Source organism: Ursus arctos, unplaced genomic scaffold (assembly GCF_023065955.2).
Source record: "Ursus arctos isolate Adak ecotype North America unplaced genomic scaffold, UrsArc2.0 scaffold_19, whole genome shotgun sequence".
NCBI classification, from domain to species: Eukaryota; Metazoa; Chordata; class Mammalia; order Carnivora; family Ursidae; genus Ursus; species Ursus arctos.
The window spans coordinates 44,459,389-44,474,004 of record NW_026622863.1 but is presented as its reverse complement, the minus strand read 5'-3'; the positions used below and the strand labels follow the sequence as shown (position 1 = coordinate 44,474,004).

Genomic DNA, 14,616 nt, shown 5'->3' with positions numbered 1-14,616 from the left:
AGGGGAAAGGCAAAGGTCCATAAGCCACATTTTTTTTTTTTAAAGATTTTATTTATTTCTTTGACAGAAGAGCACAAGCAGGGGGAGCAGCAGGCAGAGGGAGAAGCTGGCTCCCTGCTCAGCCTGATGTGGGGCTCGACCCCATGACCCTGGGATAATGACCTGAGGCAAAGGCAGCCGCTTAACTGAGCCACCCAGGTGTCCCCATAAGCCACTTCTCCTGCCCAGTTACACCCTTCTAAGTGGCCTTCCCTGGTATCAGGACATCTGACCCTTCCAAGCTGTTTGATTGGATATGTACTAGGATGACCTCACTGGTGTCCCTAAAAGTCTTCCTGGAACTTCTGTTCCATCAGCTACCGCTGTGTCCTGGCTTCCTTGTCAGGCTGGGGTGTCTGAGGGCAGGGGTTTCTCCCCTATCAGACCGGGGCCTAGAGGGATGTCTCTGCTCAGTCTTGAGCCCTAAGGACAGGGATTCACTCCTCCCCTCAGACCTGTCCCTGCCTAGGGTAGGGTACAGGGTGATGAGACAGGAAGGTGGAAGCTACCACGGCTCCCTCCTGTCTTCTAAGCTATGCAGAAGCCTTCAGAGGGTCCTAGTGCTACCCTCCCGTCATACCTTTCATGCCACTGCCGTCCTCCTGGAAAGTGTTCCGGCTGGAGCCCTGCTCCTCCGTCTGCTCACTGCCAGAGGAGGCCACGCTGCTCTGGGGCGAGAGGGGTGCGTGGTCGGGCGTGGTGAAAGCAGCCCGGGCCCCAAGCTCCTCTGGACTCGGCCACTCACCAGGGGCCTGGGGGCTCGTGGGGATGAGCGACATGGAGCGTTTCAGCGGGCTGGGGTGAATTTGGCAGGGGAGACCTGGCCAGAGGGGGAGAGGCAAGAGGTCAGGTTTGGAGATCTGACCACAGGAGATCATGCCCCCTGGTTGGTGCCATGGATGGCGGCTCAGCCCCAGAATCCAACAACAGGAGGGGACCCTGATGTTTGAAGGGAAGTACCTACATGATATTGCTCGTTCCCTCATTCCCCACACCCAACCCATTAGCAAGCTCTCAGCCACAACTCTGAATCTCCCCACTTTCTCTTCCAGCACTCTGGTCTGTAACTGGCATCCCTTGTTGGAATTACTGCTACAGCCTCTTTACTGTTTTCTTGCCTTCATTCTTGCCTCCTACAGTCCATTCACCTCACAGAAGCCACGCTGATCCTTCTAAAAATGCAAATCTGACCAAGTTTGTCCCTGCTTTAAATCCCACCTATGACTTCCCTTTACACCGAGTATAAAATTCAAACTTTTCCACACGCCTACAAGGCCCTGTGGGACCTGGGCCCTGCTCATCTCTGACCTCTCGCCTCCCCCAACTCACCTTTCAGTTCAAGCCTTTTTAGCTTTTCTTCCCCACCCACCCTCATTTGTTCCTGAACACTCACGCTGTCCAACCTCAGGACTTCTGCACTTGCTCTTTCTTCTCGTCTTCCTGATCTTTGTAGCTGGCTCCCTCAAGTCTCATCTCCAGCAATCATCATCTCTTCCAAGGCCTTCCCTGAGTAGCTGCCTTCCACCCATCTTGGTTACTCTATCATATGACTCTTACTTAACTTCCTTACAGCACCTACCACAACCTGGAGTGATTTTACCTAGTTATTTGTTTACAGGCTTATTAACTGCACACCCCTGCTACCACACAAGATCTGTGACAGCAGGGACTTGTCCTGTTTTAAAGATCACTGTATCCTCAGTAATTATAGTGGGACCTGGCCCGGAGGAGCTGCTTCATTAGTATTTGTAAAGTAAATGAATGAATGAATTATATAAACTGCTTCCTCAACATCCCTGTCATCGGACCTCACCACCTCCCAAAGATTTTTCCCGCACAGAGCTAAAATCAGCTACCCATGAGGCCCAGTGACTTAGGGTGGATCCAGGTCGTCTTCTACAAGATGTTTCATACTCTCTATCCATCCCATTCCTGAGGTAGGAAAAGGGCTCCAACCTGATTTTAACCATCCTCAGGACAGGGCAGGTTCCCATGAGCTTCCAGACATGGAAACTTACTCCCTCTGCCTAGCTCATGGCTCTTCCACCCTTCCCTGCCAGCTATCTCAGCCTTCACTCCTCAATCTCAGCCTTCGCTCCTTAGCTCTTCTGTGACTCCTTCCTCTGCACTCCCTGGGGCCCTGTGTTACTGCCTCAAGCCTAGCATTTACTGCCTCCATCACCAGCCCGCCTCTTGCACTGGACTCTGGGCTCATGTATATGAGGGCCACATATCTTGAAGGACAGTGTGAAGCTTTTCAATTTCAAGCAGTTGCAGGAATAGCAACTCCGCTCAATCATTTCTGCATCGCCAGGATCAGGTGCAGGGCATGATACACAAGAGCCTTCGGTTTCATAAAAGCCAAAAGGAGGGCACCCACGGTCTGTCTGAAGGGTGCTAAGGGTGCCTCTGAGCTTGACACAGGGAATTCAAAAGTACCCAAAGCCAAATAAAAAGACAAGGACACAAGGCCAAAAAGCCTCACTCTGAGTAAGTGAGAACATCAAGGCTGAGGGAACAGAAGCACTTTGCCCCAGTTGCCAGAGGGAGTTGAGAGGCAGCAACGGAAGAACCCTCGCCTTGTTTCTGATGGAAAGGCTGGGATTCCTGCCAGTGCTCCACTGAAACTCAACTCAGGAAGGACAACCAGCCTGGTACAGGCCCCAAACCACCTTCCTTCATCTGTGACAGTATCTATGCTCCTAGTCAGGAAGTCACCTGAAGGACAGGGCAGTACACTGATCTACTGCCTCAGGCCAGCCTCCACCTCTCCTGGGACCTCTGGGGTCCTTGTCCCACGGCTTCTTCCAAGTGTCTGGATTCCCAGAAAATGACACCTTTTGGGCCCTATGGGACTCGGTATAGGCCTTTTTTTTTTTTTTTTTCTTTTGCCTGTCTTGGTGCCTATGGCCTCCTCCTCTTCCCTTCTCAGCCAAGGAGGAGGCAGGCAAGGCTGAGAGGGCAGGAAATTATCCTGATTGGAATGATCGTGCAGTTCCTGAGGAGCCCTGCTTGGCCAGGCACTGGGGTGGAGGCTGGCCACAGTATGAGAGCTATAAAAACAGGAATGCCGGCTGGAGATCCAGGGCCTCACACTCTCCAAGAAACCCTGGTCTGTCCTTGGCAGCACCCCAAACCCACCCTGCCTGCCCTTACAGGCCAATCCTTGCTCCCCACTCAAAAATATTTTAATGGTTTCCTGTTTCCTGCAACTGCCTGAAATTGAAAAGCCTCACCCTAACATTCAAGGCCCCCCAGAATGTGGCCCTAATATACTGAGATCTGAGAGTCAAGACAGACCTGCACTAAAATTCTGGCACTGCCACCTATTAACTTTATGATCCTGGGCAAGTCACTTTGCCCCCTCTGCCTCCATTTCCAAGTAATGTCCTTGGCACAGAGGCAGGCACACAGTAAACATGAATGTCTGCTACTGCTATTACTCATTTAAATCCTTGCATCTCTCCATCCCAGCCAGACCTGTCTGCATACTCCAATTTGCCACTCCCGTGCCTTCATTTCATGCTGTATCCTCTACCTGGAATGCCCAATTCCTTTCTCTCTTCTGGTTCAACCCCTCTATCTGACGTTGTTCCAGCTTAGTTAGTCCTTTAATAGCTGCTGTCCCCATTGCGGGGAGGAAGAAATGGATGGGCACCCTGCATGCGTAACCCCTCCCCTTGATGAGGTCTGAGCATCTATGGGAGGGTCACTTTTACGTAGAGGCAATGTAGCACAGTAGTTAAAAGTATGAGCTGTGGAGCCAGACTGCCTGGATTTAAATTCTGGCTACACCACCTGGGGCAGGTGACTTTTCTGTGACTCAGCCAAAGAATTCATATATGTGTTCTCAGAACACCTTTTGAAAAAGACTGAATGCTCAATAATCTTAGCTAGAATTATCTTTATTAATGTATTTTCCCAATTTGGACCCAGAAATTGTGATGCTCTGAGACTATAAAACAAGGTCTAACACACTTTGGGGGTTGCTAGAGGTGCCAGAAATGCTCTCCTATCCCTCTATTTTCCCTGATTCTTACCAGCACCTGGAAGGGAGGCAGGTGGCCAGGACATCCATATGAAACTGGGAGAAGAGCAAGCTCAGGGCATCAAGGATGTGTACCAGGTGCCACCAGGGGACCCAGGTTCGCCCCATCTGCTGGCATGGATAACATTTCACTGCCACTCTCTCTTGGCTTGCTTCAACCACTACCAGCCAGCCAAAGAGGACCAGCCATGCTGAGGTTAAATCTTGGAAACCTCTCACACCCGGAGTCAGGTAATAGTAACTCACCAAGTCTTGGAAATGCCATTTCCCCTTACCCTGTTCATTTCAACTAACATTTCAAAAACTCACTAGAATACCAGCTCCTCCTGCTCACCCCAGCCTCTTGGGGAGCTTACCAACACAGCCCTTTCCAGACCACTTAGCTGGACAACAGCATAATCACCAGAGGCAGATTCTGGTGTCAGACTGCCTAGGTCTGAACTTTGGACTGTTCTACTACTTGTTCTGTGTAAAACCTTGAATACATGACTTCACTTCTTTGAGTCTCATTGTCATCTCTAGAATGGGGCTCTAGAATGGGGCTCAGGATAAAGGATTAAATGAGATCATGTCAGAAAAGCGCTTAAAGCACAGTCAACACTCAACAACATTACCTACTATTACTAGTATCTTACAGTGTGAATTACATCTTACATAAACAAGCTTACAAACACAGATTTCTCAGAAACAATGCTGTTAGCTGAAGCCATACACACAAATCTACAATATCTAAGCTGGAAGGGACCTTAGATTACGGCCAGTAACTCAATGCTTTCAGAGGCCTGGCAGGTATCAGACATGCCCAAAGGAAGGTGGTGGGGGCACAGGCCAACTGTGGCACATGTGCAGGGGGGGAACACAGAATATTCAGCCCCATCTTATTGTTGCTAGAGGATTACAGGACTTGAGTTGTCAGATTTTTTTAAAACTTTTGAAGAGAAACTGAAATCTGGATTTTTAGGGGAAAATTCCCAATTTTTTATGTTCCCGAATTTATTTTAAAACATAGCAAGACAAAACCAAAGATTCACTGAGTTTGGGCTCAACAAACCATGTCCGTAGTTCAGCTAACAGCTCTCAGAATGCAGTTCACAACCTCTGCACTGCCTCCTAAAGCTGAGGTCCAGAGAGATAATGTGATTTGCCCAAGGCCAAAGAGCGAGTGAAGAGAGAGCCCAGTTTGGCCTTTTTCAAGTAGGCTTGGCCTCCTGGGACCCCCACTCCCTCACCTGCATTTGCGTTGCTCCCAATACTGTTGATGGCTGGCGGCACTGAGCTGGATGGGTGGAAGGGCACGTGTCCATTTTCCCGGGGTGGCTTGTCCTGCCAGCCTGGCCCTGCCTCCCCAGGGCCCAGCTCTGCAGGGCCCCCCCACTCATCTGAGCCTTGGCGTGAGTGGTAGGTGGGCTCAGGACGGGTGCGGAAGCCGCTAGCCAGCCGCTCTTCCAGGTGGCTCAGCCAGAGGGCCAGCGCATTGCGGTCCTCCAGTGTGGTGGCTGGGTGGATGAGGGCGTAAGAGAGCAGCTGGCGGCTCTCCTCGATGAAGGCATTGCTCTCTATCGAGTAGGCCAGCACTTTCTGCAGCAGCCTCATGTACTCCGACTTGGCCTCCGTGTTGCCTGGCTGAAGAAGGGGCAGGTGAGACAGCAGGAGAGATACCACCTTCTCTTTGGACTCCTGCTGCCACTGGCTGACGATGGCTGCAAAGGGGAGAAAAGGGAATGTCAGGGGAGCCAGGGTGCAGGACTCCCTATAAACCCAGGAGTGCTACCTACAGTCTGCTCCCTCAGCTCCAATCTCCTCTCCTTTTCCCCTGCATGACGTCTGAGCTTGTCCTTCATTATCAGTGAGACCCAATGCACTCACCCTACTGCCAGAGTAATTTTTCCTGGTTCCATCACTCCTACTCTCCAACACCTGCTGTGGCTCCCCATCAGCCAAACTTGCTACTCTGGAATCTGAGCTCCTCCTGCTGTCCCCAGGCCTCCCTTCTTGCTGTATCCTTGTTTATTATCTTCACGGCCTCTACCCACACCCCCTTTCCCCTTTCAAAAGAGCCTCCTTCCTGACAGGGAATGACAGTGGAATATGATGTTTAACAGTTTGGGCTCTGGAATCAGACATTCTGGACTTTCCAACTTACTAGCTAGACCCTGGGCAAGTCACCTTGAACCTCACTGAGCAGTGATTTCCTCACCTGAAAAGTTTTGGAGATAATTACAATACCCAATTAACAGTGTTGTTCTAAGATCCACTGAACTAATAAAGAATGGAAAGTGGCCACGCATATAGAAAGAATATATTTACTAACGCTTGCTGTTTATTATTTTAAAGATTTGTTTATTTGAAAGAGCGAACAAGAGAGAGAAGGAGCAGGGGGAGAGAGGGAGAAGCAGAGTCCCCGCTGAGCAGGGAGCCTGACAAGGGGCTCAATCCCAGGACTCTGGGATCATGACCTGAGTGGGAGGCTGTCTGAGCCACCCAGGGGCCCCTGCTTGCTGTTTTTTTTAACTGGTCTCTTTGCCTCCAGATTTCCCCCTCCAATAGGCCCCATTCACCAAGATGGATTTCTCTTCCTAAAAGCACACCAAGATGTCATGTTCCTGACAAAGAGCTCACAATGGCAACCAACAGACTCAAGTTCCACAACTCCTAGCCAACAGCACCTTCATTTTTAGAGCACTTCCCACCCCTAGTCCTCCAGATAAAGATGCGGGATATCCCCACCTTCTATGGGGCTCTTGCCATACCACATTCATTCAAGTTTCTACACTCACACTGAGATCTACGGCTGAAGCCTGCAACAATCTTCCTTCCTCTTTTTTTATTTATTTGGCAGAGAGAGAGTGAGTGAGCACAAGCAGGGGGAGTGGCAGGCAGAGGGAGAGGGAGAAGCAGGCTGTGGGACTCAATTCCAGGACCCTGGGATCATGACTTTAGCCGAAGACAGACACTTAACCAACTGAGCCACCTAGGCACCCAAATTCTGGACTGCCTAAACCTGCCCTCTTCTGGGAAGCACCCCTGCCTGCTCCATGCCATAGTGATTTGGTGACGTCTTCTTCCCATCCCACAGTGTGACAGCCTAAGTCTGTCTGTGGAGATGAGCCAGGTTTCCCCTCTTGACCCAGAAGGGCACTCCCCAGGAATAAGGCCACAGCCTGGCCACATAAAGGAGGCCTTGGGAAGGAACTGTTACAGGTCTAACTGTCCTCCTTGAAAACCTTGTTACCACTTCTGTAGGTAGCTCAATGGGTAGAGAATGGGAGGAAATGCTGACAGGGCAAAGGAAAGGGACAAAGAATACAAATACTTGAGAAAAGATATAATCATCAAGGACTAGAGGCAACTATGTCCTCTCTCTTGGGCAACTGAGCTCAGACCTGTAGCCAGGGTGACAATTTGCAAATACCTAACACGGGTGTTCTGAGAGATGAGCTACTGGGCTATTGGTAAGGTCCTAGGAAGGGGTAAAGGAGCTGGCTCTAACCTGACAGAGCTAAGAACCTTGAGGGGTGAGTGATGAAAAAGAACAGGCAGAGATGTGGCTTATGTCCCTCCTCTCCCACTTACTGACCATGTTACTCTGGGCAAATGTGGTAACTTCACTGAGCTTTACTTTCTCTGTCAAGTGGGGGTCCGAATCATTCCTACCTGGTACAGCTACTATGAATTAAATGAGACCACAGCACAAAGCAGAGCACAAAGTTAAGTCCTCAGCAAATCTTAGCCACCCTATCTAACATCACGGTTATTATATCTTACTGTGACTCCTTCTTTTCAAATACCTCCAGAGATTCTAAAGCCACATGCCCACTCCTGGTCCTGGAAATGGAGAGGCTGGGAATGGGCATATATTACATAAGGAGAGCCTCAGAATTCTAAGCATCTGGATTTCAAGTGAGCCCCGATCTAGATCCCTCTGTATCTGACAGTGTCTCAACCCAACTTCCTAAAGGCTTAGGATTCCAAGGACCATTGGTCTCCTCTGCACAGGGAGCCTTACATAAGAACGTGAGAAACACCCCCTCACGCCTCTCTTTCTCTTAATGACCTGTGTGGAAATCTATGGTCTAGGAATTCACATAAATTTCCAATTCTGCTTAAATCTGTAGCTCTAAGAAAATGAATCACACACAACTCCCAACTCCTGGCCATATAACTACACATTCTCTTGGCCTGGGACTCTCTGCTCTAAGCTTCCTAGAGAACCCCTGTTTGAGTACCCAGGGGTTCATCCATTTATGCAGTCATCAATTTCTGTTATGCCCATAGTACTGGCCAAAACAGAACATTAATACTACACAATAATAGTAATCACGGGTAGCATTTATTGAGCATTTACTATACGCCAGACACTATGCTAAGAACCTCACCTCAACCCTCTTTTAACATCCTCATCTATAAGATTTCAGGACGTGGAATCACTTCCCCAAAGTGACAGAGCCAAGATCTGAACCCAGGTCTGTCAGCCTCCAGAACTGGGAGGAACTTTTACCTGTAACACCGTACTAGTTCTCCAATGCCAAGTCTCTTGTTCTCCACCCGCTCGCCATCCCTAGCTTTCCAGATCTCATGCAGAACCTGCCACTCAAGGCTAGGAAACCTCATCTCCTCCAGTCTTCTCTTGAACCAGCTCCCCATGACTCCAAGGCTGATTCTTAGGTCATCTTCATACCTAAGGATGTTTCCAAGGTGGGACAGGCCTTTCTGATTTCAGGAAGCCTTCACCTTTCCCACCCTCCTACCTCCATCTGGCACTTGATCACATCGGAACGAATACCCTGGTACTCCATTTTCCTGACTTAATCCCTGAATTTTTTGCTCTTGATGAGAAGGAAGAAGAAATACAGTGATGAAGATTAAGGACAGAAAGTCAAAGACTTGCATCCTGGCTGTGTTATACAATTGCCTGGGCAATGTGCTTCCTCCTCTGGAAAAGGGGGATTACAGGGCTACTGAGAGGATTTAGGGCGACAATGCATGTAAAGCACCTGACAGAGTCTGCCCACAGTAAGCACTTAGTATGTGACTCAGTGATTGGTGTTTTTCCTCCTTTCTCCAGCAGTCAGCCTAACCCTTCCAGCCTTATCCTGATGTTCTCAATTGCTGTTGTTTAGGCCTTACAGGGTAGCCAGAGGCATCTGGGACAGAGAGAAGCCTTGTCTAGTCCCTCCCCCACCCCAGAATACTGCCAGGACCCCAGGGCTACGGGACACAGCCTCTCTTCTGGTACTGCCAGGGGACATGACAAAACAGCCCCAAGGGTTGGGCTCAATGAAGGACCTTGTTCTACTATGGAGAAAGGAGAGAGTGGCTTTGGACGACTGGAGGCTGACCCTGGGGAAATGTGTGTTCATGTGTCTGTGCAGCAGTGCGGTGGGGAGGGCGGGCCTCCCATGACTGGGAAGCATCAGTGAGCACTGGAACTGGTCCAAGGAATTTGCGCAGTCTCAGGCCCCTTGGGGTGAGCCCAGCTGGGGCTGCAGATGACGGGTGGGGATGAAACTTCGTTTCCTGCTCAGATCAGAAAAGTCTGGCCCAGAGTTGAGGCATAGCAGGGGCCTAATGAATACCTGCACAATTGAACCCAGATGGTCTCCTGGAAGGCAGTGGTGTCTCTGTGTGTATCATGTGCCCTCTCGAGGATACCCTGACCTCAGGTGACCCTGTCTCATGTCCTAGCAGAGTATACTGGGTAAGAACACAGGTTCAACAGGCAGACTTGCCTGGATTAAAAATCTACCTCTGCTTCTAAGACCTAGGTCAACATAATTGTGGGCCAGTCCTTTAACTTCTCTGAGCCTGGTCTCCTCTTCTGTACAGCAGGGGTAGTAAAAACCCTACATCACAGATTCAATGAGAAAATTGTGTGAAACACCTGACATGTGTTAAGTACTCCATGCATTTTAACTATTATTGTCATTGCTCCTGGTTGAAGATTTAGAGCCCACGCTGTTTTGGGGCTGTGGGGAGCAATTAACATAGGAGGGCACATTTGGGATGCTCCCTTAAGATTCCCGACAAGGGTGGGGAATTTCATGCAGTTATTTACCAAAAACAGACATGTTGCTGGTTCCTTTGAGCTAGAGACACAATAAGCAATGATGAAATTCTGGAGGTGGGAGGATGGGGGAGGGGGCTGGGGAATGCCATGATGCCAATGGCTGCTTCTCACCAAGCTGCAAACCTGGATTCTGCAGGCATGGAGAGGACCAGAGAGACTGTGCATGAGTACCCTCCTTGGCCAGGTGACCAGAGCTAAGTAGGTCATGACCCTGGGTCCTGGCAAATCATAGGAGCCAAATATATCTTGGAGACTACCATAAGAGCAAATCCATTTTTATGTGCTGGGCTGTTGCAACAATCGTGGCAGCCTCAGGCACTCGTCACAGGGGCTGGGGTTTGGCTGCAAGCACGCCCTTCTCTACCTCACCCCAGCTCGCACAAACATGGGGGAGGGCCAGGGGGCTCACATTTTTGTTTGATGAACTGTGTCAGTAGAGCCTGAAAGGGGAGGGTGGAGGCATGAGAGCTGAGCTCTGGTGACTCATTCAGCCTCGGCCCCCTCCTGACCTCAGTTTCCCCACCCAGATTCAGTGAGCCAGAGAGGGAGGAGTTTAAATCTGCTGGATACAGGGACTCTGACTCAGAAGACAGGAGGAGGAAAGAAATGCAGGAAATGTGGCCCAGGAAGCTGAAGGACCAGGGAGGGAAGGGGATTTCAGCTTCCCTGGATCTACCCTTTTGGTCCAAGTCAGCATCAGGGGGAAAGAGAGGGCCAGGATTACTGTTATGGCTCCAAACAGGCAGGGAAAACAGCACTGGGAAAAGGAACAGGGATGACAGCAAGAGGAAAGCTGGGACCTGTCCTTCCCTGTTCCAGAGACCCTTAGGGTACTACTGCTTTTCTCTTCCTGGGTATTGTTTCAGATTCTGCTTCCATGAAACGAACACTGGCTGCCTGGGCTGGGGGACTTCCCTAAACCCTCCCAGCTGCTTGAGAGGAAGGAAAAACCCAGACCAGATCCCCCTTCCACAGCCCTAACTCCCCACTCCCAGTAGGCTGCATACCCTCACCACCTTCCTGGGCCCACCCAGAATCATCGCCAGTATCAAGACAAGTGGTTCTCCACTGGATGCATACAAGAGCCAACTAGAGAGCTTAAAAAATATCAGACTTGCTGGGCATAGGACCCAGCCTCAAATTATTATTATTACTTTTTTAAGATTTTATTTATTTGACAGAGAGAGATAGAGCACAGCAGGAAGAATAGCAGGAAGAGGGAGAGGGAGAAGCAAGCTCCCCGATGAGCAGGGAGCCCGATGCGGGGCTCGATCCACCTGAGCCGAAGGCGGACACTTAACGACTGAGCCACCCAGGAGCCCCCTCGGATTATTTTTATAAAGTCCTTGAGTGATTCTGATATGAGGCCAGGGTTGGGACGCACTTGCCTAGATTAAGCCCTCTGCATTCCCTGCCCGTTTTGAGGAGACGGGCAGGTGGGTAGCTCTGACCCAAACCCAAACGTAAACCCAGGTCTCCTTGGGAGAACTTAAAGGAGGAGCAGGGTTGGGTGGCTGAGACACAGAGTACAAACCCAAAAAATGGCAGAGGATCTACCCCACTGTTCAGCCACCCTGGTCTGAAGGGATCTAAAAAGCTGAAGAGTTTCAGACCCTGTAAGAGGCAGCTCTTCCCTGGGGACTGGTGCACCAACTAAATTCATGATTTGATCTGTGGGGTAAGTGTGCATCTTGGTGGTGGTGGGTGGGGGCAGGGAACAGATTCGCTGAACAGTCTATCTCCTAAAATATTAAGAACTATTCTTTTAGAAAAACATGCTGGGCTCCCAAACAAAGGAAGTAATATGGTTGGCTGTGGCTCTACCTTCTTTGGTGCGTTATTTCAGAGCCCAAGAGGCACTTTATCTACAACAACCCTCTGTGTTCAGATACAGATCCTCAGGCTCAAGAGGGGTGGAGCTAGGCCAACACACGAGAGGTGTTAGTGGCAGAGATGGATCTAGAACTCCTGGATGTCCCGATTCCTATTCTCAAGTCCCATGACAAATGATTCACCCAGCAGGGCATCATCTCTCAAACTGCCTGGTCAGCAGAAGCTGGGTATGTGCTCCCTGGCCGATCCCCTCAGGATTCTGATTTGGTGGGCCTGGCTTGGGGGGAGGGGCTGGATTTTAACAGTCATTACCCCCCACCAGGTGAGGTGGATGATGATGCAAGTTTGGGAAACACAAGGGAATGGGAAGGCCATAATGAACACGGGAAGAGAAAAAGGCAGAGGGCGCATAGTTCCTCCCATAAGGCAGGCCTCTAGGCCCAGGAAGTAGTTCCTTCCTTCACAAATAAGGCAAGGGGGCTGTTCTAATTGAGGGTGGGACAAAGACAGGAGACACAGGCCTCCTTAGTCTTGGAGCCCCCATGTCTATTAAGAAAGAGGCACTCAAGGTTCTATAGAACTTACCTCTGTGATCACTTCTCTCCAGTCATGCTCTGCTCTAATCCTGGCAGGATTCCTACCAACTCTAATACACACCATAGCCCTCCTTCTCTTCTCTCATTCTAAGTTTTCCCTACCTCTCCATCCAAGTACCAGCTTGTTATATTCTCACCATCTGACATAGGACTGTGGCTGAAGACCTTGATTTATATTTTCATTCACCAGTAAATTCATTCCTCATCAATTCTCAACCCTGGCTAGGCATTACCCCCCAAATCCCAATGCAAACCATCTGGGATGGGCCTTGGTTCTTGGTATAAAGTGTACCATGTCTTTCAAGGCAACCTGGTAAAAGGGAATATTTTATTTATTTATATATTTAAATTTTTTTTAAGATTTATTTATTTGAGAGCAAGCGAGCACATGTGAGTGAGCACACAAGCGGGGGGGGGGGTAGGGGGGTGAAGCAGAGGGGACAAGCAGACTCCGCACTGAGCATGGAGCCTGAGGTGGAGCTAGATCCCATGACCCTGAGATCATGACCTGAGTTGAAATCAAGAGTCGGAAGAGTCAGAGGCTTAACCAACTGAGCCACCCGGGTGCCCCTAGGGACTATTTTAAATGCACATCACTTCGAATTAGCAGTTCCACAGAATTCTAGGAATTTATCCTTGAGATGCTTAAAGGTTACTCATTGCTACACTGTTTGTAAGAGCAAGACCAAATATACCATATGGTAGAGACTACCGGTCAAGAGCAAGAGCTCTGAAGTCAAATTCCAGTTCCACCTCTGACCAGTCAGTTGTATGACCCAGGGCAAGTCCCTAAACCTCTCCAGACCTTAGCCTCCTCATCTATAAAATGAAGGAACAGTAAGACCTACAGAGCTATTGAGAGGCTTAAATGAGTAATAAAGTATTGCTTGATACCCAGGTAGGGCTCCACAAATGTTACCTGTTCTACCTATTCTTGCTATTATGTAGCCATTAACAATGAAGGATATATATTTATCTCCTGAATATGAAATCTTCAAGTTATACCGTTAAATAAAATCAGTTAATATGCACAGTATTCTGCTCTATGTATTAAAATGATCAAACAATGAAGAAGCTGAAGGGAGAGAATGTGTGTACTCACACATGCACAGAATATCTCACAAAACATATACCAACTGGGAACGTGGAAGTATGGAAGGGAGGAGACCTCACTTTTTACCTTCATACGGTTTGATTTTACAAGTTTTGAAAACAAACACAAACATTAAACATGCTCTAAGAAAAATAGAATAAATACCACTGATGGTTCTGATAAACAGCCAAGATTGGCACCCAGTGCTCCTGCAACTGCCCGCTCAGGACGGGGTGGGAGGGATGTGTGCCAAAGCTGCGTAAGACAACGGCCTGCCCCAAAGGAGCCCGACTCTGGGTGCAGAGCCATATCATATCGTAACCAAGAGCTCCTGCCCCCGATGCTAAAGAGGAGACTTCCATGGTGGGTAGGGAGGGTGGGGTGTGAAGCTGCTGAGCTCTGAGCCGGCTGCAGCCTTGCTAGGTTCTTGCTCTTACTGTCCTCCAGTGAGGGATCTAAGCCAGTGTGACTCCTGGCCTGAGAAGCCACCTCACCCCATAACCGTGGTGCTTCTGTGACTTGTACATAAAAATTCAGAAAAATAAAGGTGACTGTGACAAAGGCGGATGGGCTTGGGGAGATGAGGGAAGCCAGGCAACTCTGTGGCTCCCCAGTCCCAAATCTTAGCAGCCCATGTGGATTTCCTCACCAATAAAATGGAGATAGTAACAGTACCTATTTCATGGGATTGTTGAGGACTAAATGAGTTACTGACAATAAAAACAATGTACATTTGAGTGTTTACTACATGCCAGGTATTGTTCTCAGAGCTCACAACAACCCCAGAAGGTAAGCATAGTTACTGTCTTGATTTTAAAGAAGAAGAAACCAAGGCACAGAAAGATTAAGTTACTTCGTTATATAGCAAATGACAAACTGGGATTTAAACCCAGACAGTCTGGGGACGCCTGGGTGGCTCAGGCAGCTAAGCATCTGCCTT

The 14,616-nt window shown here is 49.2% G+C and overlaps 1 protein-coding gene across 2 annotated transcripts in view; it reads right to left on the bottom strand.

Moving 5' to 3' along the window:
* SAMD4B (sterile alpha motif domain containing 4B) overlaps positions 1–14,616 on the bottom strand; it is a 37,749-nt gene that overhangs the window by 8,540 nt on the left and 14,593 nt on the right. For both annotated transcript variants that reach the window (XM_026482337.4, XM_026482336.4), the window contains 2 exons: positions 5,317–5,787; positions 620–859 (listed from right to left, as the gene is read on the bottom strand). In XM_026482337.4, the coding sequence (XP_026338122.1) occupies positions 620–859; positions 5,317–5,787 (711 nt within the window). The remainder of the gene's footprint in view (positions 1–619; positions 860–5,316; positions 5,788–14,616) is intronic.